We start from the raw sequence: 25,947 nt of genomic DNA, 5'->3' as shown, positions 1-25,947 counted from the left end.
TTTTGGATTTGCTTGAATGCAACGCGCAATCTATAGCAAATGCATTTTATTGCATTCCCTCCGCGGCCCCGTGCCCAAATATTTCAGTTCAATATTGGAAAAACTTTTCAGGTATTTGTAGAACATGAAAAATTTGCATGCCACTAAATAAAACCAAGAAGCACATTAAATCGATCTTGACTGAGTTAAGGCAGTGAGAAAAAAATCTCGCTTCAAATGTTCTTGGAAAATGTATTTATTTATTGCATTTATGTCCTGCCTTTTTTCCTCCAAGGAACCCAAGGCGGCCTACATAATCCTCCTCCTCTCCATGTTATCCTCACAACAACCCTGTGAGGTGGGTTGGGCTGAGAGTCTGGGACTGGCCCAAAGTCACCCAGTGAGCCTCCATGGCCGAGTGGGGACTAGAACCCGGATCTCCTGACTCCCAGTCTGACACTTTAACCACTACACCACACTGTCTCTCTTCAGATGCCTGTAATTGCCCAAAACAGAGGCAACCACGTTTATTCAGACCTGCCTGTCAGCCTACAGAGGCTTTGTGCTTCACTGACCCTTCAACACAAGGTCAGGGAAGCAGATGGAGGTGAGGTACAGTCTTGGTGGCGAAAGGGGGACTTCTCTGCCCGGGTCCACAGCACAAGAAAGCAGAGAGTCAGAACCAAGAGACCAGACGAGAGAGCTGGCTGGCACAGGTTGCCAGCCTTCAAGATATGCCTGAGCCAAGTAGAGGGCCTTGAGGGAGCCCGTAGGCCACCAGAGAGAAGCTGTAAACACGGAATGAGCTTCCTGGAAGTTACCCGGCTCTGCACCAACGGGACATCAACATCTCTAAGAACATAGTGTTACACAGACTGTAACACTGTCTTTTACTCCTTGATACGGGGTTGGGGGTTGGGAGAAGAAGTATATTTGGATAGGGGCCAGGATTGCACCCCACCCTCCAGGCCCTCTGCAGGCTGGATGATGCCAGTGGGAGTATTTTATTTATTTATTTATTTATTTTATTGCATCTGTATACCGCCCCATAGCCGAAGCTCTCTGGCCGGTTCACATCAGATAAAAACACTTAAAAACAATATACAAAAATTAAAAACCACAAAAACATGCAAAATGCACATACATTTAAAACCACTATAATAACTTTAAAAACAATGAGCCAAAAAACAGACCCACGGTCATTACATATTGCTAAACGCCTGGGAGAAGAGAAAAGTCTTGACCTGGCGCCGAAAAGATGACGATGTCGGCGCCAGGAGGGCCTCGGCGGGGAGATTGTTCCACAGTTGGGGGCCACCACCAAAAAGGCCCTCTCCCTTGTTGCCGTCCTCCGAGCTTCCCTCGGGGAAGACACCCGGAGGAGGACCTTAGATGCTGAACGTAGTGTTCGGGTAGGTTCATATCGGGAGAGGCGTTCCATTAGGTATTGTGGTCCCAAGCCGTGTATAGGTTAAAACCAACACCTTGAATCGGGCTCGGAAACATCCAGGCAGCCAATGCAAGCGGGCCAGAGTGGGTCTTATATGCTTGAACCTTCTGGCCCTGGTTATCAATCCGGCCATTGCATTTTGCACAAGCTGCAGCTTCTGAACCGTCTTCAAAGGCAGCCCCACGTAGAGCGCATTGCAGCAATCTAATTTAGAGTAGCCATATCACCCCACCCGTAGCCATTTTACTGTGAGCTGGGAGAACAGATGTTCCTCCAAGCACTGCCTGTGTCCGGGCTGTTATTTCTGATCAGAGATGGGGGGAGGGGAAGCAGAACTCCCACGGATCACCTTCTGAATAACGGCGAGGGCTAGAAACCCTACATTTAAAAACTTAAAACCATGAGGGCAGGGGTTCTTGGGACAGCACGTTGCATGACAAAATACAAATCCGCCCGAATGGAGCCAGCCCCCACGGATCCTAGCAGAAGCTCCAAAGACCCCGGGCAAAGATATTACTTACATCCAAGAGAGCCATTTCTGGGTGATCTTCTCCAAACACCAACAGCATGAGGTAGCGTGCGCGGTACAGTAAGTTGAGTGCCGTGGACAGTTGGCTATTTGCAAAGCAGTACAAAGCTAGGTGCATCTGGAAAGGACAGGCGCGCATCGTACGTTAGCAGGCCTCCTTCTTTTCATTTTGCTTACCGACAGAATTCAGCCATCGGCTTCTCGTTGAGAAACCCTAACCCTTCCCCAGCCAATGGAAAGTTCTGCCTGGAAGCTTTACGACGCAGACTGTGCCTCGGCGGTATATTAGACCCTGTCCTTTATTGGTGAAATTGCAAGATAAAATCGCTTGTTTACTATTTACTGAAAAGGTTTATAGGGTGTCTTTCAAAAAGAAAACGTGTCAAGACAGTTTAACCTGTATCTCATGTTTTACTGTTTTGTAGATTTTATCTAGGGGCTAGAAATGATCTTCTGTTCCCTATCTTACAATCTTTTCCTGGTCACCCAACTGAATTTTTAACGTCTCTTTTACTTTGTAGTACAGTCAAATCAATCACAGAGCAAGTGGCCAAGTTTTTGAACCTGGCCATTTCTATTAGATCTTCTATGATCGCCTGACTTTTTAATAGCTAATGGTATGTTCAGTTTGCTTGTATGTAATAATATGTATGTAAATGGTCAATTGACTGCAATAAACTGTTTGTTGTTAAGACAGTTTAACAATTTGCACACAATGCAGAATGAACTACACTGAATTACTATCTGCAAAAAAATTAAAAGCTGCTTTAAATAAACCACACGCTGGGAATCTGGGGGCATGCTTTCACCAGCCCTATATCCCGGGATCGTCCTGAGATTGTCCCCGTGGATCCCAATGCCACACAAGGGATCCCAGGAACAGGCAATGATCCCTCTATTTTCCTGGGATAACCCTTAGGGGTAGAAAGGGCCTGCATTAGCCCCCAAATTTCTAATGAAGTGAAAGGGTTTCTACCTGCCTATTGAAACCAGGGGAGAATACACACAATGACCTGGTTCAAAGACTAATAGATCTAGATCTACAGCATTTAAGAACTGCTGCTAACAAATCTTGCTCTCTGCTGCTCTACAATAATTTTAATAACTATGGGCTCACTGCAGCTTCATATCTGTATGCTTTAACCATTCCGAAGTATAGGAGAGCATTTACCCTCGCTCGCTTTAATGTGCTGCCATCAGCATTACTAGAAGGACGATTTAGTATGATGCCATGTTTCTCGCCTGCCCAAAGGCCTCTACTTCCCTTGCTCGGCTCCGTCCATTTTCTTCTGCTGCCCCTTACGCCTGGAACGCTCTTCCAGAAAATTTGAGAACTACAAGTTCAATCGCAGCTTTTAAAGCTCAACTAAAAACTTTTCTTTTTCCTAAAGCTTTTAAAACTTGATGTTGTGCAGACTTTATACTGTTAGTTTTACCCTACCCTGTGCCTGCTTACCCTACCCTGTGCCTGTTTGCATTCTCTTCCCCTCCTTATTGTTTTACTATGATTTTATTAGAATGTAAGCCTATGCGGCAGAGTCTTGCTATTTACTGTTTTACTCTGTACAGCACCATGTACATTGATGGTGCTATATAAATAAATAATAATAATAATAATAATAATAATAATAATAATAATAATTAGTAAGATCCCGGTTAATGAACGGATCTGTCCCTGTGCTTCTGGAGCAATAGAATCCGTTGAACATGTCGTTTTGCATTGTAACATGTATGAGGAATGTAGAAAAAAGTTAATCTTTCTCTTATTAACAGCCTTTTCTGGATATAGCCCCACAACGTTGGTGTTAATCTGTTTACGGGATGTGTCCTCCCATATTACTGAAAGGGTCTCTAAGTTTCTCATGACCTCAATGCAAATTAGAAAAATAACATTGCAACTCATGAAGCTGTATTTTGTTTTTATGTCACTTTTTATCTATCCTTCGTATGTTTTGGTGTTGATTTTGCTGGTCTGTGACCGTAATAAAGAACAATGAATGAAAAACACACACAATGACCTGGTTCACATGATCACTGCAGCCCAACGTGGCTTATTTAAGCCATGGTGGTTGAGGCATATGGCAGCGGCCGTTTTGAATATTCAACCCCCAGCAGGGGTTTGCCAAGGTTTGCTGTGCTATTGTGTCTGAACCCAGGCGGTAGGGCTTGTTTGAGAGTTACACAACCCTCAAGTAAACCATGGTCTGGAGTAGGGTTATTTGAGAAAAACTTCCTGACTGTTAGAGCAGTACGACAATGGAATCAGTTACCTAGGGAGGTTGTGGGCTCTTCCACACTAGAGGCCTTCAAGAGGCAGCTGGACAACCATCTGTCAGGGATGCTTTAGGGTGGATTCCTGCATTGAGCAGGGGTATGGACTCGAAGGCCTTAGAGGCCCCTTCCAACTCTACTATTCTACGATTCTTGTGGAGGCAAATTTAGCTTTCACATATGCTCAGTAGTAGAACCCAATTCCAGTCCATGCCAATGACTTAACGGAGGTTGATGTTTGGGTTATACTGAAAAGGGAGGTTGTGGGCTCTCCCACACTAGAGGCCTTCAAGAGGCAGCTGGACAACCCTCTGTCAGGGATGCTTCAGGGTGGATTCCTGCATTGAGCAGGGGGTTGGACTCGATGGCCTTGTAGGCCCCTTCCAACTCTGCTATTCTATGATTCTATGAGATTTCTTTAACCCTCAAATAACCCCTGCCACCCTGATTCGGATGACACAGCAAACTATGGAGGCTTGAATATTCAAATTGGCTACCGGCATGTGCAACAAACCACAGTGAGCCACAGTGAGCTGTGGTGATCGTGTGAGACGGCCCACTGACTTTCTGGAGTGGGATAGAATGGAAAATAATGCTACAGCTCTGGAGCTAACCCTAAAAAGGCCCCGCTCCTGAACAGTTGACATCCCTACTCACCGTAAAGAAAGGAATGCTGAACAGGGCCTCAGTGACAGAAAATGACTGATTTATATGTTTCAGGGGAAAAAGAAGGCAGTACGGCCCTCCGAAGATTGCACCACTTCAAAGTGCAGATGGGTGAAATGAAACATGTCGGAACGCTCCGGTGTCAGGAGTTCCCTGAATGAGGGAAAATAAGCTGGAGGGTGGTTCTAGCTTCCCTTTCTCCTTGGAAATCCTAAGCAACTCGCCTTTTCCACCATTCTCAGCTGTCGGCTATAGCAGGGATAGGTAGGAGGTAGACCTGGAACTATTATTATAATAATTATTTGCATTTTTATACCGCCCAATAGCCGAAGCTCCTGACAGATCTTTGAGTGGCTTTCAGTAGATTTGATTTGCACCCTACCTTTTCCACCAGGAGAAATGACGTTCAAACCATCAAGGATTCTGACTACCCAAGTATTTCACAAGAGCAGTAACAAAGCGCCCTACCCGACCTTAAAGAATCCCACTGAAATAATACCCTTAAATAATATACGTGGGGGAATAACCAACGCTTGGAAGTAACCAACGCGTGGATGTCTGTGTGGGAAGACTCAGGTTTCTGGTCAGTCCTGGTACTCAGAACAAGGTCCTGGGCTCAGAATGCTTTAATTCGACACGTACGTCACGGACCAGGCCCTGGTTCTTGGGGTTCTACTAAAAAACTAAGTAGATCCAGACAGCCTGCAGTCTGCCCGGCCCTGAACATAGGCAGAGGGCACTCTTGGCCCTTCCTTCAACCGAACCACCACCACCACCTCTAGTACTTACATATTCTTGGATTGTGTTGGGATGCTCAATGCCAAGAACCCTTTCACTCATTAGCACCGCTTTCTGTTGATTACTTAAGGCCTGGAGGGAAGGAAGAAGTAGAAGATCAGGAGGCTGCCAGTCAGGAAAAGAAATGGCTCCTGGAAAGTTCTTCGCCTCTTGCGAAAGCTGGGAGGTGACCTGGCTTTGGCGGACATTCGGGAAAATGGCTGTTAATGTATTAGCAGACACTTGTTTCTCTTTATGGTGGCTGCTGTTACTCTGAACCGTCTTAATTTAACACAGTGGTTCCCAAAGTGGGCAGTACTGCCCCCTTGGGGTGGGTGGGATTGCATAGGTGGTCGAGGTGGTCTTTTCTGAGAAGCGCCTCTCCAGATGGTCTTAAAACCCAGGGCATTTTTATGGGAGAAGGTAGTTTAGTCCCAAGCCATATAGGGGAAGAATCCACACATGTATTAATACTGTTTAAGAAGAGTCCTTTTAACGGTGAATTGAAAGGTTTCCAAAGCACCAAAACGCGAATGAAGAGACAGACCCTGCTTGGTGTGCCCCGCCACGCCGGCTACAAAACGGAGGCGTTCACTCTCTTTTCCCTCCCTCCCTCAGCAAGCCTGCAGCGGGTGCTTCCCATTTAAAGGGGCCGCGTGCAGTACGGCCCCTTTTTCATTCTCAGCTCCTCCGCCCAGCCGCAGCTGCTTAACCCCGGGTGCCCAGACCAGCAGGATCCAGGGGAGTGAAGCCCCTTCAATTATGTTTAATTGAATAAACTAAAATAAATAATGTAATTGGATTTTGAAGAAATATTCAATTAATTGCTACTGTTTTGAATTTTATCGTTATTATCTTCCTTAGCGGGTCGTTGAAAACCGCTATTCTGAATAATGGTTTTTATAGTGTAGGGTAGGGGGCGCTGGGCTTGAGTTTGTGGAACCAAGAGGGCGGTGAACTGAAAAAGTTTGGGAACCACTGATTTAACACGTACTAGTTTGCAATCCTTGTCGTGATTTTTTTTCCCAATTAAAAAACACTGATGCCTTGAAAGCAGGAATGGATGACATTTGTGTAACTCAAAGTGGCGGGCAGCTTCTCTGCCATTTTGAGCAACTTAAAAGTCTATCTGTTCAACCAGCTGTGGCCAACCAGCTGCCTATAGGAAACACACAACTAACAGGAACGTAACAGCACCCTTCCACTCAGGTACCCCAGCAACTGGTCTCCATCGGCACGCTCCCTCTGATACTAGAGGAAATATAGACTACACAGGACTAGTAGCTACCGATAACCGTATCTTCCATGAATTAACCTGCTCTGAAAGCATCCAAGTTGACGGCCATCACTATGACCTGTGGTAGTGAATTCCATACCTTTAACTGTAAAGAAGCCGTTAGAATCATAGAACAGCAGAGTTGGAAGGGGCTTACAAGGCCATCGAGTCCAACCCCCTGCTCAATGCAGGAATCCACCCTAAAGCATCCCTGACAGATGGTTGTCCAGCTGCTTCTTGAAGGCCTCTAGTATGGGAGAGCCCACCACCTCCCTAGGTCACCGGTTCCATTGTCGCACTGCTCTAACAGTCAGGAAGTTTTTCCTGATGTCCAGCTGGAATCTGGCTTCCTGTAACTTGAGCCCGTTATTCCGTGTCCTGCACTCTGGGAGGATTGAGAAGAGATCCTGGCCCTCCTCTGTGTGACAACCTTTTAAGTATTTGAAGAGTGCTACCATGTCTCCCCTCAATCTTCTCTTCTCCAGGCTAAACATGCCCAGTTCTTTCAGTCTCTCTTCATAGGGCTTTGTTTCCAGACCTCTGATCATCCTGGTTGCCCTCCTCTGAACATGCTCCACCTTGTCTGCATCCTTCTTGAATCGTGGAGCCCAGAACTGGACGCAATACTCTAGATGAGGCCTAACCGGGGCTGAATAGAGAGGAACCAGTACCTCACGCGATTTGGAAGCTATACTTGTATTAATGCAGCCCGAAATAGCATTTGGGCTGCATTAATAGAAATATAGCTTCCAAGTATAGCTTTCTTTCATCTCTCCTGAACCTCCCAACATTCAGCTTCGTGGAATGACTCCGCGTTCCAGGATTGTAGGAGAGAGAGAGAGAGAGAAATCCACGTCCTCTTGACTTTTCCCACAACCTGCATCATTTTATACACCTCTCTCATGCGCCCCCTTAACTCAACATCCTCCGTAAAGTTCACGGAAAGTGGAAGTCAAAAGTGACCCCCTTTGTGAGGAAATGCTGTAAATAAGTGGGACTGCTGAAAAAAAGGGTGCCTAAAGGGGAGGTGTGGTCAGAGGTTTGTAAGCTTAGGAACAGTGTGGAGGAAGTAGACAGACGTTTGGACAATCATGGGAGTGAAAGAAGCCACCGTGGGGCCTCCCTCTGCCCATGCCAGCGCACCTCTTGTTTACTTAACAGCCTGAGAAACAGCACTACTGCCACGTCATCCGAACCCGGCGTGCTGGGGGTGGCTTCGTAACCATGCTACAAGTTCTACATCACGTCATGGATTGTAGCTAGGGTAAGACGGTAACCCCGCTGCACTGCGCACCAGGTTCGGATGGCGCTGCAGGGCAGGCAATTATGCAAATGGATTCTTCTACCCTGTGATCGTCTGAACCCTACACCAGAGACGTTTCCACCCTCTCGTAGCCGTAGAAACTTGGATTCATCCAATGAAGAGAACTGGCAGAAGGTTCTGGGCAAACGGAAGTTCACAAAGGGCGTAATAAGCTTACAGAACTCACGGCAACGAGACGTGGTGAAGGGGATTATTCCTCACGTCCTGCTTGTGAGCCCCCAAGGGGTGGGTGGGAGCTGGCTTGCCACTGAGGGGGGAAAAGGGTCTGATCCGGCAGGGCTCTTGCGTTAGGGAGAAGAAACACTAGATTTGGGGCGCCCAGCTCCCGTTACCTCTGAGTAGTCTCCCATGATGTAGTTCAGGCGAGCCAGCAGCCGAAGGCAGGCACAGATCTCCACGTGCATCGCGCCGTACACGTTGTTGAAGAGGTTCAAGGCCTCGCTGATCAGCTCGCAGCCCTCCTTCAGGAAACCTGAGACATGCAAAGCAGGGGGAGGGATTATTTTAGGAGCCTCTGACAACACGTCCCCCCCACCTGCTTCAAACAGGTGGAGGATGTGCCAGAATTCTGCGGGAAAGGTGCAAATTCCGGCAGAACACAGGTGCAAAACACAGAGATTTGGGTTGCTTGTCTGCTTATAGATTATTTGCTCATTTTATTTTTTTAGGCCGCCTTTAAAGGTGGAGCTTCCCAAGGTCAAGGAAACAATACAAGGTCAAGGAGCTTTCCTGAAGACCTGACGGACTCCCAATGGAATCACATCCAAGAGGCGCAGGGGCTCTTCCGGAAAGGCCCACGCAAGAGGGGAGGGCCTGGGCCTGTCTACGGAGACCAGAGAAGAATACACGTTCCCAGAATGAGAAACAGCAAGGTGACCTAGACGGGCTCTTGGTTCGAGTTCTTCAGTGCATGAGCGACCCTTAAGCGCTACATATGCAAGCCACACGTGCCACAAAAGTGCGGTGGGTGGCTACCAGGAGCAGGGCCTTCTCTGCTGTGGCACCCCTGGTTACGGAATGAGTTCCCTAGAGAGGTTCACCTGGCACCTACGTCGTAGTCTTCCCAGCGCCAGGTGAAGAAGGCCTTTTAATCCTCCCAGCATTTTAGCAATTTGCTATCTTAAGTCTTCTAGCTCTGCTACTTTAAATTGGCGATGGCACTGAAATCGCTGCGCCGCTGCTAGTTTTTTTAACCCTGGTTGCACTTCTAGACTGCAGTTTTAAGCCATTCTATTTTATGCTGTTATTTTGTGGCTCTGATTTCCCTGAACAGCCCAGAGAGCTTCGGTTGTTGGGCGGTAATAGAAATGTCATAAATAAATACATAAACCAACAAACCGTTTTATCTGCCTTCTGGTACTGCAGTGATGGCTTTGGCGTATTTCAATGCGTCTTTGGAATTTTACAGTAATGATTTTAACGGCGTTCATGTGTGACGTTATTTTTAGATGGGTCGTCAGCCAGCCTGAGCGGGATATAAATGTAAATATACAGGCGCTCCCACCCCACCCTGGATGACCTGTACAGATTTGGCTCTTCCTTCACAACTAAGTTCCAACGGAGCGAACGCCCAATTTTTAAGAGCTCAGGCGGGCAACGTCCCTTTCTAGCCAGGAGCCCACATACCTTGCTGGACTTTTGCCTGCCCACTCTGGAAGAAGTGGAACGCGTCCGAGGCTTTGGGGTTGACGTGCTTCACGACGGGGAAGATGTTGACGATGTCCTCTTCCGTGAACGCCGGCTTGTGCCGGCTATCGAAGTTGTACTCTTTCAGCAGGATCTGAAACACACGGAGGCAGAAAACGTTTCCCACGCTTTTCCCAAGGGGTTGGAAAAACCGGTTCCGTTGCAGCAGAGGGCCGACAGCTGGTCGGGGCTCTCAGTAAAGCGCCCCCTAGTGCAGGGCTGCGGAACCTCAGACCCAGGGGACAAATCCGCCCCAGCCAGCTGGGGCATTTTGGGAGTTGTAGTCCAACACATCTGGAGCGCCCCAGGTTGAGGAAGGCTGAGCTAACGGGAAAGGTCCCACTCTCGGCCTAAACCCCAGAGAACTGTTGGCAGCCAGAGCTGGCGACTGATGAAGCCTGGCCTGGTTTAAGGCTGCTTCCAATGTTTTCCTACGTCGTGTTTTGAGAGGTGAGGCAGAGGGAAGCGCTTAAGAGGGTTTGGGTATGTTGTGCTCACCTGGATTCCAGTTTTGAGGGAGATCTCACGGAGCAAGGTGATTTTCTGTAGACTGTACTGTTCCACTGCTTGGTCAACGCTCTCGCTGCAAAAGGAAAGAGAAGTCAGGAGGAGGAAACAGACTGATTTATAGAACAGACAGATAGTGATCACCGATAAGGCAGGAAAGCTGATGGGCCAAATAGGGGGCCCTTGTGAGCCGTGGCAGGCCTGAGGGTTCCCCACACCCCTGTTTCAGTCTCAGGACACATGACGCAGCAACCTTGTCAAAGATTAAGCTGGCCTGGCTCTGCTTAGTGCCTGGCTGGGAGACTGGGCCTGTTCAGAAGACACCTGAAACCCTGCTTTGGGTTAAGCAGCAGGGTTTAAGGTGCCTTGTGCGATGCGTTTTGCCGAACCCTGCTCACTCACTGACCCCAGCTAGACCGTCTGTAGCAGGGTGAGCGGCTCTAGCCGTGGCTTAAAGCGTTGGGGTGTGACAGCACGGCTTGTGGTTACTGCTAAGAGAACCAGCGTTTCGCTAACCCAAGAGCCTGAAGCTTCGTCTGAGCAGGCGCTGCATGAGAAGACCCACGTGCGTCCCCCCTTTGAGCTCCAGAATGGAGGGAAAAAGTGAGGTAAGCAAAACAACCCGGGTCGGGTCGGGCCACTTTGCGGATTCGCATCGAGTCAGGCCACTTTGCGGATTCACATCGAGTCAGGCCACTTTGTGGATTCGCATCGAGTCGGGCCACTTTGTGGATTCACATCGAGTCGGGCCACTTTGTGGATTTGCATTGAGTCAGGCCACTTTGTGGATTTGCTCGGGTCGGGCCACTTTGTGGATTCACATCGAGTCAGGCCACTTTGCGGATTCGCATCAAGTCAGGCCACTTTGCGGATTCGCATCGAGTCAGGCCACTTTGCAGATTCGCATTGAGTCAGGCCACTTTGTGGATTTGCTCGGGTCGGGCCACTTTGTGGATTCGCATCAAGTCAGGCCACTTTGTGGATTTGCATCGGGTCGGGCCACTTTGTGGATTCGCATCGAGTCAGGCCACTTTGCAGATTCGCATTGAGTCAGGCCACTTTGTGGATTTGCTCGGGTCGGGCCACTTTGTGGATTCGCATCGAGTCGGGCCACTTTGTGGATTTGCATCGGGTCGAGCCACTTTGTGGATTCGCATCGAGTCGGGCCACTTTGTGGATTTGCATCGAGTCGGGCCACTTTGTGGATTCGCATCGAGTCAGGCCACTTTGTGGATTTACGTTTTTTTTTAATTGAACGAAGGAAAATTTATTTCATATTTATTTATTGCATTTTTATACCGCCCAACAGCCAAAGCTCCCTGGGCGGTTCACAAAAATTGAAAACTGCACCTGCGATTTGCGTAATTTACAAAATCCCGGGTGTGATTTTTGCAAATTTGCGTAACTTGCAGGTGCGACTTCTTTAATTCATTTAATTTTTGTGCAAATTTCTTTTTATGCAAACAAAGAAGCCCAGATTTCAGGAGAAACTGCGTGGCCCGGCCCGGAAATGTGAGCCAAGTCGGTTGCTCACCAGGAGTCACTGTTGAGTCCCCAAAGGGTTGGATTCCACAGTGGCCAACATCCTTGCCCCCAGGGGGGCCTCCCGGGATAGCCCTGAGAAGATGCAACTGGCTTGGACTCACCATTCCAGGCAGAAGTCAAAGTAACTCTTGGCTTCCGAACAAACGTTCTTCCACAGTTCCTGAGGGCTCATGGTAGCCCAGGCAGTGTTGTCGGCCGTGCCCAGGTTCCGGTTTTTCCTCCTCTTGTTCTTCTTCTTGGAGACCAGCTCATCGGCAGGAAGGTGGGCGACAGGGTTTGGGAAAGAGCTGAGGAAGCAGTTGAGGAAATGGCTGATAGCAGCAGATAAGCCGGACAGCTCCACGCCCTGTGGGGAGAAGAGAGGGGCCATTACTGGGCTGCGGCCACGCGAGAGTAGGGTCACGGGGGCACTGGAACGGTAGAAATAGTTCTGCTTTTCCTACTGCTTTTAGCTCTCTCAAAAGGAGTTTTAACCATTTGTTTTCATGCTTTTTTAAGCAGCAACACCATTTTCGGAGGGGAAAAAGTGGGAGTAAAAAATGCTTGAGAAAATATTCAATTTAGTTTTCTTACATTGGGGCTGTTGACACAATATGTTGACCCCCACTCAGTGGTTGAGGGTGGGTTGTTTTGCACCGTGGGTTGTATGCTTGAACCACGGATTGTCGTGTTGTCTGCATGCAGCTGAGATGGCTGGTTAACCAGGCAGTCTGGCTCATTTTCTCAAACAAGCCGCCTTGAGAACTCATCGTTTGTTGCGGGGTGGTTCAAGTCGCACTGCATGGTTAACAAGCCAGGGGCTGCCTTCAGACTACACGATAACCCACGCTGGGGGAAACAGGCTGCATTCAGACGACACGCCAGCCCATCGCTCAATGAACGACCCACAGTTCAAAACAACCCGCACTCAACTACTGAGTATGGGTTAGTGTGTTGTGTGAACAGCCCCATTTGCTAGCTTGGTACGGGGGGAACGTGTGGGAGGCGAGAGGCCCTTGCTGGTCCAAACATCTCCTCCCAAAACGGGCAGTGGGGTTAGACATGATGCCCGCTTTTGGAAACCGTCTGAGCCAACGGATTCCAGAAAGACGGTTCCAATATCAAGGCCATTTGCTTTCCTGCTTGTTTCTCTTCCAGACACTCCTCCTCTTACCCCTCCCAAGCCAAACACAGGGGGGCGAGATCGCTATGCGCAAGTCTTAGCTGCTCCGGCAACCCATTTGTGCGTCAGATTCTGGAGTTCATGTGGAATTCTATACACAGACAACTGCAGAGAGCGGACAGGAGCGCCGACTGGCATGCAAAACGCCCTGAAGTGTCGTCATTTCAGAAACAAACACAAACGGATTGCTAAGAGCACTGGAATAAGACGGTGGTGTGTGTGTGTGTGTGAGAGAGAGAGGTGGTGGTGGTAGGAAACACAGCAAGGCCTTCTTTTTACAGTGCCACAGGTTTTATAGTCGAAGTTGAACTGCCATTTTGCTCCTTGCAGTTCCTCTGCGTAAAGTGGAAATGCAAGAGAAGGGAGGGGGGGGAAAGAAAGCCCATGAATGAATAATGTGTGGGAGAACGAATACACACACACACAAAAAAAAAATTGCCACCGTCAGCGACTGGGGACCCAATTTCCCCCATCATGCGCAGGTCTGCACCTATTTGAGGCCTTAATGAGATTGTGCTTCCGGTTGCTAGGCAACTGGCGCAAAAGGCCTAATGAGGAAATGGCTTCCCTCGATCGAGGGGAGGAAGAGGACAGGGAAAGAGAGGCGCGTGGCCCTGCGAAGGAAAGGGCACGTCAGGGAAAGGCACTCCGGGCAAGATAATCCCATTTGTACCTGCAGGTATATCTTGAAGATGTGCTTGGCCGACCGAGTGATCAGTTCTGTGATTCCGATTTTCTGTTGCGAGAAGCAAAAAAAAAACACCAGTCAAAACACCAGCATTTGCAATTTTAATGTTGAGTGGACAAAAGGTTTCAAATTCTATGTTTAATGGGTGTTCTCGACCCTTCTTCATAGAATCATAGAATAGTAGAGTTGGAAGGGGCCTATAAGGCCATCAAGTCCAACCCCCTGCTCAAGGCAGGAATCCACCCTAAAGCATCCCCGACAGGTGGCTGTCCAGCTGCCTCCTGAAGGCCTCTAGTGTGGGAGAGCTCACAACCTCCCTAGGTAACTGATTCCATTGTCGTACTGCTCTAACCATCAGGAAGTTTTTCCTGATGTCCAGCCGGAATCTGGCTTCCTTTAACTTCAGCCCGTTATTCCGTGTCCTGCACTCTGGGAGGATCGAGAAGAGATCCTGGCCCTCCTCTGTGTGACAACCTTTTAAGTATTTGAAGAGTGCTGTCCTGTCTCCCCTCAATCTTCTCTTCTCCAGGCTCAACATGCCCAGTTCTTTCAGTCTCTCTTCATAGGGCTTTGTTTCCGGACCCCTGATCATCCTGGTTGCCCTCCTCTGAACCCGCTCCAGCTTGTCTGCGTCCTTCTTGAATTGTGGAGCCCAGAACTCTCCACACCAGGCATAATCTTGTACACCTCTGTCCTGTCTCCCCTTAGTCTCCTTTTGACTTGGGTCAGTGCCAGGACAAATGAGCTGACTTGGACCACTGCCTGGCGCCCAAGGAAGCAGCCACGAACGGATTGAAGCGGCACGTGCGAGTGGTCAGGAGCGAGGCTTACGTAGATGTGATCGAGCTGCGGCCGGGCCGGGGTCTTGGTGACGAAGTCGACCACTTTGCCTAGGTAGCGCATGTTGATGCCCCGCTGGTGCATGGCCTCCGCCAAGGTGGCACCATCCATCGGCAGCATGGTGTGGTCGAGGCAGTCTTTCACCTGCAAGGACAAAGACACAACGAATCAGGGGTGGCAGACTTTCCAGGAGGTCATCTGTCAAGAGGAGGGATGTCCAGATTTTGTAAAACCCGTCCCGTCTGTGTTTCGAAGGTTGTGTGGTGTCATTCGTTCCGGCGTCCGTTCACAGCCAGATTCTATTCCCCCCCACCCCATTACGTGAAAAATACACACAAAATATCCGTAAGAAAGTTCGTGACAATTTACATCACTTATCCTAGTATATAACATATAGCAGATTGTTCCCCGTTCCAATCGACTTTTCCCCACGTATGTTTCCCAGCACGGCATACCTCTCCGCAGAAAACTTGCATATTTTCCTGCGAATGAATTTGCGTACATTTCAGGAAAGGGGGGAGGGGGAAATCCAGACGTTGGAGGAGGCTGATGTGCAGTGGAAACGTGCGAATTTCGAAGGAAAACTGGGTTTCGATTTACATAGCAGTTCGAAATTGCGGAGATCGGTAAGTGTGCATTAAAAATGTGAATTGAAGTCATGTCTCCCCCATTCCTACATGCAACAAGATCCTACTATGATGAGCGCTCCTGTGAAGGATTTATTCCAGCCAGCCAGCCTGGCTTGCCCTTTTCCGGGACACTCCATTCCTGGACACACCCCACCATGGACACCTAACCTGCTATGGCCCACTAGGTAGTTTCAGTCCCCTCTGGGCTGTTTTGGGGGTCCTGCCCTTTTACAGTCTTCTTCTTAAAATCTTGTGGTACTTCTGCAAGCCTTGGGGTTTCCTCAAAGCCTCTTGCATGTGGATGTGCCCGTTTTGCCTGCCACAGGACCGGCACTCAGAGAATTGCGTTTGCTATTTGTATATTTTCTAAGATTAGCGATATCAGAGATTCATACTTTATCCTATCACATGGCCACTCTTTAAAGATGTTACAGAAGGAGGAAAGCACACCAAAACCCTGTTCAAACCAATAACACGTTTTATCTGCAGTATCTGTTCCTACATATTACAAAAAACCAGCTGGACCCCGCAGCCAAATAAGAGAGTTTACCTCTCTGCAATATGCTCCAATGATTTTCAGTCAACCAAATCTTCTAGGTTATTATTTTATTGGAGACTTTTGCTACAGTTTCATGAGGTCTTTTTTTTTTAGCTGTCACAACATGTTATTGCTTTCATAATTGGGGGAGTGGTCCTGAATGCCAAACCTTGGAGGAAGGGAAGCCCCAAACCCTTTAAAAAAATCCCGTCACATAGGGTGACCCTATGGAAAGGAGGACAGGGCTCCTGTATCTTTAACAATTGCATAGAAAAGGGAATTTGCATAGAAAAGGGAATTTCAGCAGGTGTCATTTGTATATATGGAGAACCTGGTGAAATCTCTTAATCACAGCAATTAAAGCTGCAGGTGCCCTGCCCTCTTTTAAATCTGGTCACTCTAGTATAGCTCCTGCAGCTTTAACTGGTGTGATGAAGAGGGAATTTCACCAGGTGCTGCATGCATACAAATGACACCTGCTGAAATTCCCTTTTCAATACAACTGTTAAAGATACAGGACCCCTGTCCTCCTTTTCATAGGGTCACCCTACCGTCACAAAGACCTTATTGCTTGTTCTCAACTTGGTTATGTCTCCCCACCCCCCTTTTTAAAGTATGGAACCTACATAACCTAGGGTGACCCTATGAAAAGGAGGACAGGGCTCCTGTATCTTTAACAGTTGCATAGAAAAGAGATTTTCAGCAGGTGTCATTTGTATATATGGGGAACCTGGTGAAATTCCCTCTTCATCACACCAGTTAAAGCTGCAGGAGCTATACTAGAGGGACCAGATTTAAAAGAGGGCAGGGCTCCTGCAGCTTTACCTGGTGTGATGAAGAGGGAATTTCACCAGGTTCCCCCTATATACAAATGACACCTGCTGAAATTCCCTTTTCAATACAACTGTTAAAGATACAGGAGCCTGGTCCTCCTTTTCATTCGGTCACCCTACATAACCCGTCCACAACTCCCAAACCTGCCAGGCTGCAAATTCCAGCCATGCTCTTACGTTCTCTCTCCCACAAGGCTGCCCCCTCCCTCTCCCCGCCTCCTTCTCTTTGCCAATTTTCTCACCAGGCCTGGAATTTGGTAGGACACCAAGAAGGCAGCTGCATCCTTCAGTAACCGCTTCTGATCCTGAATCTGCTCTTTGCTGGACTCTGGGAAGCGGACGCCTAGGAGTGAAGAAGCGAACATCAGGCGACACAGAAAGAAGACAGGAAACCCACCCACCCCGCTAACTTCAATGGGGTTTATGGCTGGGATACTGAGCTTTGCTCCCACCATGGGACCAAAGGAAAACTGGAGATGCAGGGACCGGGTCCCTTCTGCATGAGAAGCAGGTGCGGGTCTACGGCCCGTCCCCTCTTTGAGCCTAGGGGCCGAATGCCATTTCAGAGAAGCTTTGGGGAGGGGGGGCTGCATTCCACGGGTGGCCGAGGCTGAAGGTGAGGGGCCAAAAGGGCAGCCCTATTTTAATCTGAAACCTCTCACTGTCAGTAGCTAAGGCTTAGGCGCAATTGGGGGGCAGCCTGCATACAGGCTGTGAAATGACCAAATGATTGCGGGAAAGAGGAATGGGGCCGTGGCCAGCTGATGAACTCTGTGTGTGTGGGGGGGGGGGCAGATTGGGACCCCAGGACTGAGGTTCTGCACCCTTCTCCTAAAGTATACATAGGCTCTAGAACGAAGGCCCTAGAACCCTGACGAGGGAGACAAGATCGTGGAACCTTTCAGGCTCCCATTGGGGGTTTTCAGAGTCTGTTGTCTAAACACCGAGAGCAGCTGCCTCCCTCCTGATTCTCCAGCTCCAAGGACTTCCTGGCACATTGAGGCCCCAATGACCAAGCCCAAATCTCCTCATCGGATAACTTGGGACTCAGTATCTGGTGAACTCAGTAACTTCTAAATTCTCTTCTTTCAGAATCAGAACGAAAATAATGAGCGGTTCTAACTCGGTTATGGGCCTTAAGATGGGACGCCACATCTCCTGCCACTAGTACCAGTCCTGACTGTTTTATCCCCTCCTCGGGTGAGGACCGTTATGCCACATTGGGCCTGTTCAGACGACACGCTGAGCCATGGTTAGGCCGCTCACCCTTTTGCAGTAAATGGTTAGTGAATGTGTTTAAACCAGGGTTATTTAGGAATAGTTCACACGACACCCTTAAGCCATAATGTTCAGCTCAAAATCCTTAACCACCATAGCTTAGTGTGTCATCTGAACAGGGTCATTATTTTATTTATTTATTACATTTATATACCGCTCCACAGCCAAAGCTCTCTGGCATAATGTGGCCAAAACTGGCTGCCAGCCCAGGTTCGGGCTGGCATTAACATTCAAAGCCCTAAATGGTTTGGGGCCAGGTTATCTGAAGGAACGCCTCCTCCCATATGTACCTGGCCGGACCTTAAGATCATCCACAGGGGTCCTTCTCCGCGAGCCCCTGCCAAAGGAAGCGAAGCAGGTGGCTACCAGGAGGAGCAGGGCCTTCTCTGCTGTGGCTCCCCAGCTGTGGAACGAGCTCCCTAAGGAGGTGCGCCTGGCACCTATGTTGTACTCTTTCGGGCGCGAGGTGAAGACCCTTTTATTTCCCCAGTATTTTAGCGATTTACTATCCTAGTCTTTTCACTCTGCTATGTTAAATCCCTGCACTGCTGCTCAGTTTTTATATTGTGGTTCTAAGTTTTCATATGACATTTTATGCTGTCACACATTTAAATATGTGAACCACCCAGAGAGCTTCAGCTATTGGGCAGGTTAGAAATTAAATGAATTTTAAAAAAAGAAAAAAAGTTGTAGCAAAGTCACCAAGAAAACACCACAGGAACTTGATCAGGACCACGTTAATGTTGCTAACGTTACACCCTAAAAACTTTTTAACAACAACAGCTGCAGAGTTATGGGGGAATCCTGGCTAGGTGGACATTTCCCCCCAGAAGAACTAAAGTTAATAGAAAGTTTTGGTGATCTTCTATTGCAAGATCAATGGGAGAACCTATGAAGATTATCTTTGTTATTGGAGTTATTAATGAAAAAGGTTTCTTTGGGCAGCTCGTCTTCCTCCTTTCCCCTTTCAGTAGGGGTTCCGCAAGGCTCGGTGCTTGGCCCCTTGTTGTTTTCCTTATACATGTTGCCCTTGGGCAAGCTTATTCAATCTCATGGCCTCCAATATCATCTGTACGCCGATGATACACAACTATATCTGTCATCTCCGGAACTTTCTCCTGATGTTCACGATCGTATCTCGGCATGTCTTTCAGATATCTCAGCTTGGCTGCTTCATCGTCGTTTGAAACTTAATATGGCAAAGACTGAATTGCTTGTTTTTCCTCCTAAACCTTCTCCTCATCTCTCATTCTCTCTTACTGTCAATGATGTTACGCTTACTCCGGTCAAGGAAGCTTGTAGCCTTGGCTTTATATTCGACTCCTCGCTCTCCTTTATTCCTCATATTGAGGCAGTAGCTAAATCTTGTCGATTTTTCCTGCATAATATTGCCAGGATTCGATCATTTTTGTCTGTCTCTTCTGCCAAGACGCTTGTTCATGCACTGGTTATTTCACGGTTGGACTACTGCAACCTTCTTCTCTCTGGCCTTCCTTCTTCTCACATCAGTCCGTTGGTTTCTGTTCACCACTCTGCCGCAAAGATCATCTTCTTGGCTCGCCGCTCTGACCATGTTACTCCGCTTCTGAAATCTCTTCATTGGCTTCCAATTCACTTCAGAATCCAATATAAACTTCTCCTGTTGACCTTCAAAGCTTTTCACTGTCTAGCTCCTTCCTATCTCTCCTCTCTCATCTCACACTATTGCCCCGCTCGCGCTCTTCGCTCCTCTGATGCCATCTTTCTCGCCTGCCCAAGGGCCTCTACTTCCCTTGCTCGGCTTCGTCCATTCTCTTCTGCTACCCCTTATGCCTGGAACGCTCTTCCAGAACATTTGAGAACTACAAGTTCAACCGCAGCTTTTAAAGCTCAACTAAAAACTTTTCTTTTTCCTAAAGCTTTTAAAACTTGATGTTGTGCAGACTTCTACTGTTACTTTCTACTGTTAGTTTTACCCTACCCTGTGCCTGCTTACCCTACCCTGTACCTGTTGGCATTCTCTTCCCCTCCTTATTGTTTTACTATGATTTTATTAGATTGTAAGCCTATGCGGCAGGGCCTTGCTATTTACTGTTTTACTCTGTACAGCACCATGTACATTGATGGTGCTATATAAATAAAATAATAATAATAATAATAATAATAATAATAATAATAATAATAATAATCATATAACTTTTTCTACTCTGACTAGGCCTCCCCATCTCTCATGACCAGAGGCAGGGGCTGAACCTGGGGCATCGAAGCAGTGCATAAACAAAATAATACTTGGGACTGCATGCCACAAGGACTCCAGTCCTCGCTGGAGCACGTTCTTACCGGGCGAGAAGATGTCTGGGTTAAACCGGATATCGAAGGACGTGTTGCTAATGGAACCCACAGCTTTGCAGGCATTCTGGATGATCTCTCTGCTTTTGGGATCCACTAGGCAGGGAAAAAAGAAAGACAGACGTTACGGGAAGCCAGATTCCATTCGGACATCAGGAAAAACTTCCTGACTGTTAGAGCGGTATGGAATCAGTTACCTAGGGAGGTGGTGGGCTCTCCCACACTAGAGGCCTTCAAGAGGCAGCTGGACAAGCATCTGTCAGGGATGCTTTAGGGTGGATTCCTGCCTTGAGCAGGGGGTTGGACTCGATGGCCTCGTAGGCCCCTTCCAACTCTGCTATTCTATGATTCTATGAACACAGGCTGAGCTTAACTAATAGCAGAAAGAAAAGAACCACCAGTATCGTTATAGGCCTTTGCAGCATGGCCTTCGCTTGTGAGTGCTGTGTCCAGTTCTGGTAGCCCCGTCTCAAAAATGATATTGGAGATGACAGGGTGATTTGCTCCTTTAGAGTTCTGACTGGTTCTGACTGAAACCCAGAACAGATTCACCACCCCGCTGACAATGGAGCCACTCAGGTTGTCAGCTGGTGAAACTAATCAGCAGAATCATAGAATAGTAGCGTTGGAAGGGGTCTATAAGGCCATCGAGTCCAACCCCCTGCTCAATGCAGGAATACACCCTAAAGCATCCCTGACAGATGGTTGTCCAGCTGCCTCATAGAATCATAGAATAGCAGAGTTGGAAGGGGCCTATAAGGCCATCGAGTCCAACCCCCCCACCCCCCTCAGTGCAGGAATCCACCCTAAAGCATCCCTGACAGAAGGTTGTCCAGCTGCCTCTTGAAGGCCTCTAGTGTGGGAGAGCCCACAACCTCCCTAGGTAACTGATTCTATTGTCGTACTGCTCTAACAGTCAGGAAGTTTTTCCTGATGTCCAAGGAAAAACTTCCTGACTGTTAGAGCAGCATGACAGAACATGGAGGATGACAGAATCCACTGCCCTGGATGGCTTTAAGAGGGCATTACACAAATTCACGGAGGAGAACGCCCAAGTCTACCAATGACTCTTTACGGGATGGATCACCTCCTCCTGCATGTACCTACTTTGACCCCGAAATCATGTTCAGTTGTCCTTCTCTGGGTGCCTCGGCCAAGTAAGGTGCAACTGGTGGCCACCAGGAAAGGGCCTTTTTGGTGCTGCTACCCCAGTTATAGAACGCCCTCCCCAGGGATACCTGCCTGCCTGGCGTCTGCCATATACTCTTCTCAGCACCAAGTGAAGGCCGTTTTTATTTATTTCTTTTTTTACCTTTTACTTATTTTGTTTTACTTGTTTGCTTTTGGTTTTTTAGATCTGCGCACTTCTTTTAATCCAATGAATTTTAGATCTGCCTTTAGTAATCTGCATACATTATACGGTTTTACTTGCTTCTGTTGGGTTTTTTTAATGTTGGGTTTTATTGTTTTTATGATTGTTGATCAGTGTGTGTGTGTGTGTGTTTTATTGTTGTAAGTCACCCGGAAAACACTGTTCTTAGGCAAGACACAAATATTATAAACTAATAATCCACAAAGTAAACTTAAATATTAGTCACGATGAGTAGGTAAAACCTCCATGTTTAGAAGCTGTCTATCTCCGAATTGCAGATGATGGAGACAAAGTGGGGAGGGCTCCCTAGTCCTTGGGTTTCTTGGAGGGCCATGACTGGTCACACAAGATGCAGGATACTGGAATAAACAGGGCCTTGGGTCTAATCTAGCAGGACTCTTCATGGGTTCTTATGGATAAACATGTCCCAAGAGGATGTGTAGAGTGGGGAGCTGGGAGGGGAGCATTCCCTAGTGGGAGAAGCAACAGGTACCTGCTCCGTTGTCCGATGCGATGGTCTCCGTGAGCTCCTTTACCTGGTCCAACCCCTCCATTTTGCCTTCTTCTAGTTTGCCGTCTTCCGATGGAGACTTCTCGCCATCTTCCAACCCATTCTCTGGAAAGGAGGGGGTTGAGCTGCTGCCGTTTTCCAGAGAGGTGCCACCTTCTGGCTTGTTGGCCTTCTGCTGCATTAACTGCAGGGCTGCCAACTTCATGAACATGAGATACCTGTTGTGGAAAGGAAAAGAAAAAGAAAAAAGGCCGATAAGGAAAGGCAGCCCAACAACTTTCTTAGGTGGCCCTTGGAACTGACTTCTTTCTGGAAGAAGATAACAATCCAGGAATGATCCCAAATTCTCGTCTTCTAAGTAACTCCAGCACCAAGTGTTCCCATGGCAGTTTCCTATCCAGACACTGGCCAGACTTAGATCTGCTTAGCTTCAGCATGTGAATATTTGAAAACTCTCTTAAGAACATCAGAAGAGACCTGTTGGATCAGACCAAGGGCCCATCGAGTCCAGCACCCTCTTCACACAGGGGCCAACCAGCTGTCGACCAGAACCCACAAGGACAACATGGGTGCAACAGCACCCTCCCGCCCATGTTCCCCAGCAATGGTGTATATAGGCTTACTGCCTTGCATATCAGAAGTAGCACACAGCCATCAGGGCTAGTAGCCATTGATTGCCTTCTCCTCCAGGAATTTATTAAAAACCCCGTTAAAAGCCGTCCAAATTGGTAGCCATCACTACTATACACTGTGTGAAGAAGTCCTTCATTTTTATCTGTCCTCCGTCTCCCACCAATCAGCTTTAAGGGATGGCCCCCATTGAGTTCTAGTATTATGAGAGAGAGAAAAAATGGATTCTTAGAATCATAGAATAGTAGAGTCGGAAGGGACCTATAAGGCCATCGAGTCCAACCCCCTGCTCAATGCAGGAATCCACCCTAAAGCATCTTTGACAGATGCTTGTCCAGCTGCCTCTTGAATGCCTCTAGTGTGGGAGAGCCCACAACCTCCCTAGCTAACTGATTCCATTGTCGTACTGCTCTAACAGTCAGGAAGTTTTTCCTGATGTCCAGCTGGAATCTGGCTTCCTTTAACTTGAGCCCGTTATTCCGTGTCCTGCACTCTGGGAGGATCGAGAAGAGATCCTGGCCCTCCTCTGTGTGACAACCTTTCAAGTATTTGAAGAGTGCTCTCATGTCTCCCCTCAATCTTCTCTTCTCCAGGCTCAACATGCCCAGTTCTTTCAGTCTCTCTTCATAGGGCTTTGTTTCCAGACCCCTGATCATCTTAGTTGCCCTCCTCTGAACACGCTCCAGCTTGTCTGCGTCATATTATGAAGTGTTCGTTAATCACAAATTTTGTAGCTCTATACTATTTTACTGTTTCCGTGAACCACTTTGAGTATAGTTTGGGGAAGCAGCACATAAATCAACTTGATGATGACGATGATGCTCATAAAGTGAGAACTGTTCAGAGCCAAGTACTCTGTACTGAATTTATTTATTTTTTGGTTGCCTCCATGTATTGTAAATCCTGTATTCAGGAAACACAGACAGAATTCTCGGTGCGTTTCACAAATCCTCGTAAATGTTTGGTGAGGAGCGCGGTACTGAAGCCTCACTCTCCAATGACTGAAAGATTTATTTAGTCCCTTTTTTCGAGAGACCTCTGCCCCCTCCCCTCCGGCAGCAGACCTGTGAGATTGAAGGCTTCTGCTTCCATTTTACAGTTTCATGTTGCGGTTAATCTTAAGTATGGTCAGTGAAAACAAACCGGCTTTATGCATTCTAGTTTGATGCTGGCTTGTTTCAACAAACTACGGTTGAGATTAAGCACGGCTTGGCCAGGTTCAGACCTCACAACAAGCTGTGGCGGAGTCTAAAATGGAAACAAAAGTCTCTGTTTTCCTCTTTGTGGCTGAACAGCAGCAGGAGGCTCACTATGGCCCCTCCTTGTAACACTAAACCATGGCTTAGTATTAGATGCAAATGCAACCAATCTCTTACTAATCAATTAGACTAAAATGCGTCTCTAAGAGTGGCTGTGGGTTTCAAGAGAAACCCTCATTTTCCAGGATGATGGATTCTGTGCTAGAAAGCAAAGCTTTAGATGACACAAAATGCAATTACAGGCACACAGCCTTCCCCAGACTTCCAGTTTTTGACCCAGGGCCTTGCTAGACCATCACTTCCAGATGACGCACAGGGGATCCCGGCCTCAGCCAGGCCTCGAGCCACCCTGGCACCGTGCTAACGGGAACCGCTTATAGCACGGTTCTTCCCACGGTCCTGGTCTCAGGTCAGGCTGAGGCCGGGACCGCGGGCGTGTCGCCAGGTCTGCCGCTTTTCCCGGCTACCGGATTTACTCCTGAGTAGCCGGGAAAAGCGGCGGACGGGCCGCATTGTGCCATTAGGGCTACGGTGGGGACATGGGTGGATGGGTGGGAAACGGAGGCCGGGGAGACCGGGGGGAATCGTGGCCCAAGGGACATCGGGGGGGATTGCGGGCAGGGGGGACATCGGGCGGGGGATCGGACATCGTGGATGGGTGGGTGGGTGGTGGAAGGAGAACGGGGCCAGGAGGGCGGGCGGGGGAAGGAGAATGGGGCTGGGGTGGGTGGGGAATTAAACCCCCTCCCCAAAGCCTACATACCTTTCCTGCGTCCTGCAGCTTTAAAAATAATTTTTAAAATGGCGGCCGTGACGGCTCTCCTCCAGAGCTCGTCGCGGCTCGTGTCTGAATCAGGGCGATATCTCGCGTTATTCATAATGCGAGGTCTCCTCTCCTCTCCCCCGGATTCTCACTAAGGTCTAGCAAGGCCCCCTGCTTGCAAACTAGCAGTTGCTTAAAAAAACAGTTACCTCTAAGCCATTTACAACTACCAGGTGCAAACATCTTTGGCAGGCATCTCTCCTTCTACAGCTCAGCTCTTTCTCCCTCCCACCCCGGGGTGTGGGTCCTTACAGCTATAAAATGTTAATGTTTATTGGAGCAATCACAATAACTTTGCCAAGCTGGCAAAAGGGAGAGGTGAACGTCATAGAAAACGGATGCTCTTCGGCGTCCATTTCACAGATGACTTAGCAGCAAAAGCTTCCATTTCCCAGAGGCACCCTGGATGATGCAGCATCTAAGGCCATAGCTAGACCTAAGGTTTATCCCAGGATTGTCCTGGGGTCAAACCTGTTCATCTAAGAAGAGAAGATTGAGGGGAGACATGGTAGCACTCTTCAAATACTTAAAAGGTTGTCACACAGAGGAGGGCCAGGATCTCTTCTCAATCCTCCCAGAGTGCAGGACACGGAATAACAGGCTCAAGTTAAAGGAAGCCAGATTCCAGCTGGACATCAGGAAAAACTTCCTGACTGTTAGAGCAGTGCGACAATGGAATCAGTTACCTAGGGAGGTTGTGGGCTCTCCCACACTAGAGGCAGCTGGACAACCATCTGTCAGGGAGGCTTTAGGGTGGATTCCTGCATTGAGCAGGGGGTTGGACTCGATGGCCTTGTTGGACCCTTCCAACTCTGCTATTCTATGATTCTAAGTGCCACACAGGGCATCCAGCGCTCAGGCAATGATGGACCCGGGATGATCCTGGGATAAACCTTGGGTCTAGCTATGGCCTGAGCCAGGTTCAGTCTTGAGTGTTTTGTTTGTCCATCAAACAATATGTTTGTCAATATGTTGAATTTAGAAGACAAGCGTGTACACACATAGCCATTGTCATGTCTAACCCTGTTTGGGGAGAAGATGTTTCA

At 48.2% G+C, this 25,947-nt stretch overlaps 1 protein-coding gene across 1 annotated transcript in view; it reads right to left on the bottom strand.

The window, feature by feature from the left end:
* The window catches only part of CLUH (clustered mitochondria homolog), a 98,201-nt gene that overhangs the window by 9,093 nt on the left and 63,161 nt on the right, over window positions 1–25,947 (bottom strand). The window contains exons 11-21 of the mRNA XM_063146830.1: window positions 22,172–22,407; window positions 20,298–20,402; window positions 16,943–17,043; window positions 14,692–14,844; window positions 13,846–13,908; window positions 12,112–12,356; window positions 10,457–10,541; window positions 9,899–10,052; window positions 8,605–8,744; window positions 5,685–5,765; window positions 1,951–2,076 (exon numbers count right to left, since the gene is read on the bottom strand). Coding sequence (XP_063002900.1) covers window positions 1,951–2,076; window positions 5,685–5,765; window positions 8,605–8,744; window positions 9,899–10,052; window positions 10,457–10,541; window positions 12,112–12,356; window positions 13,846–13,908; window positions 14,692–14,844; window positions 16,943–17,043; window positions 20,298–20,402; window positions 22,172–22,407 — 1,489 coding nt within the window. The remainder of the gene's footprint in view (window positions 1–1,950; window positions 2,077–5,684; window positions 5,766–8,604; window positions 8,745–9,898; window positions 10,053–10,456; window positions 10,542–12,111; window positions 12,357–13,845; window positions 13,909–14,691; window positions 14,845–16,942; window positions 17,044–20,297; window positions 20,403–22,171; window positions 22,408–25,947) is intronic.

This window comes from Elgaria multicarinata, chromosome 22 (genome assembly GCF_023053635.1).
Source record: "Elgaria multicarinata webbii isolate HBS135686 ecotype San Diego chromosome 22, rElgMul1.1.pri, whole genome shotgun sequence".
Classification (NCBI taxonomy): Eukaryota; Metazoa; Chordata; class Lepidosauria; order Squamata; family Anguidae; genus Elgaria; species Elgaria multicarinata.
The sequence above is the reverse complement of the archived record's forward strand: the minus strand, read 5'-3'. Positions and strand labels throughout refer to the sequence as shown.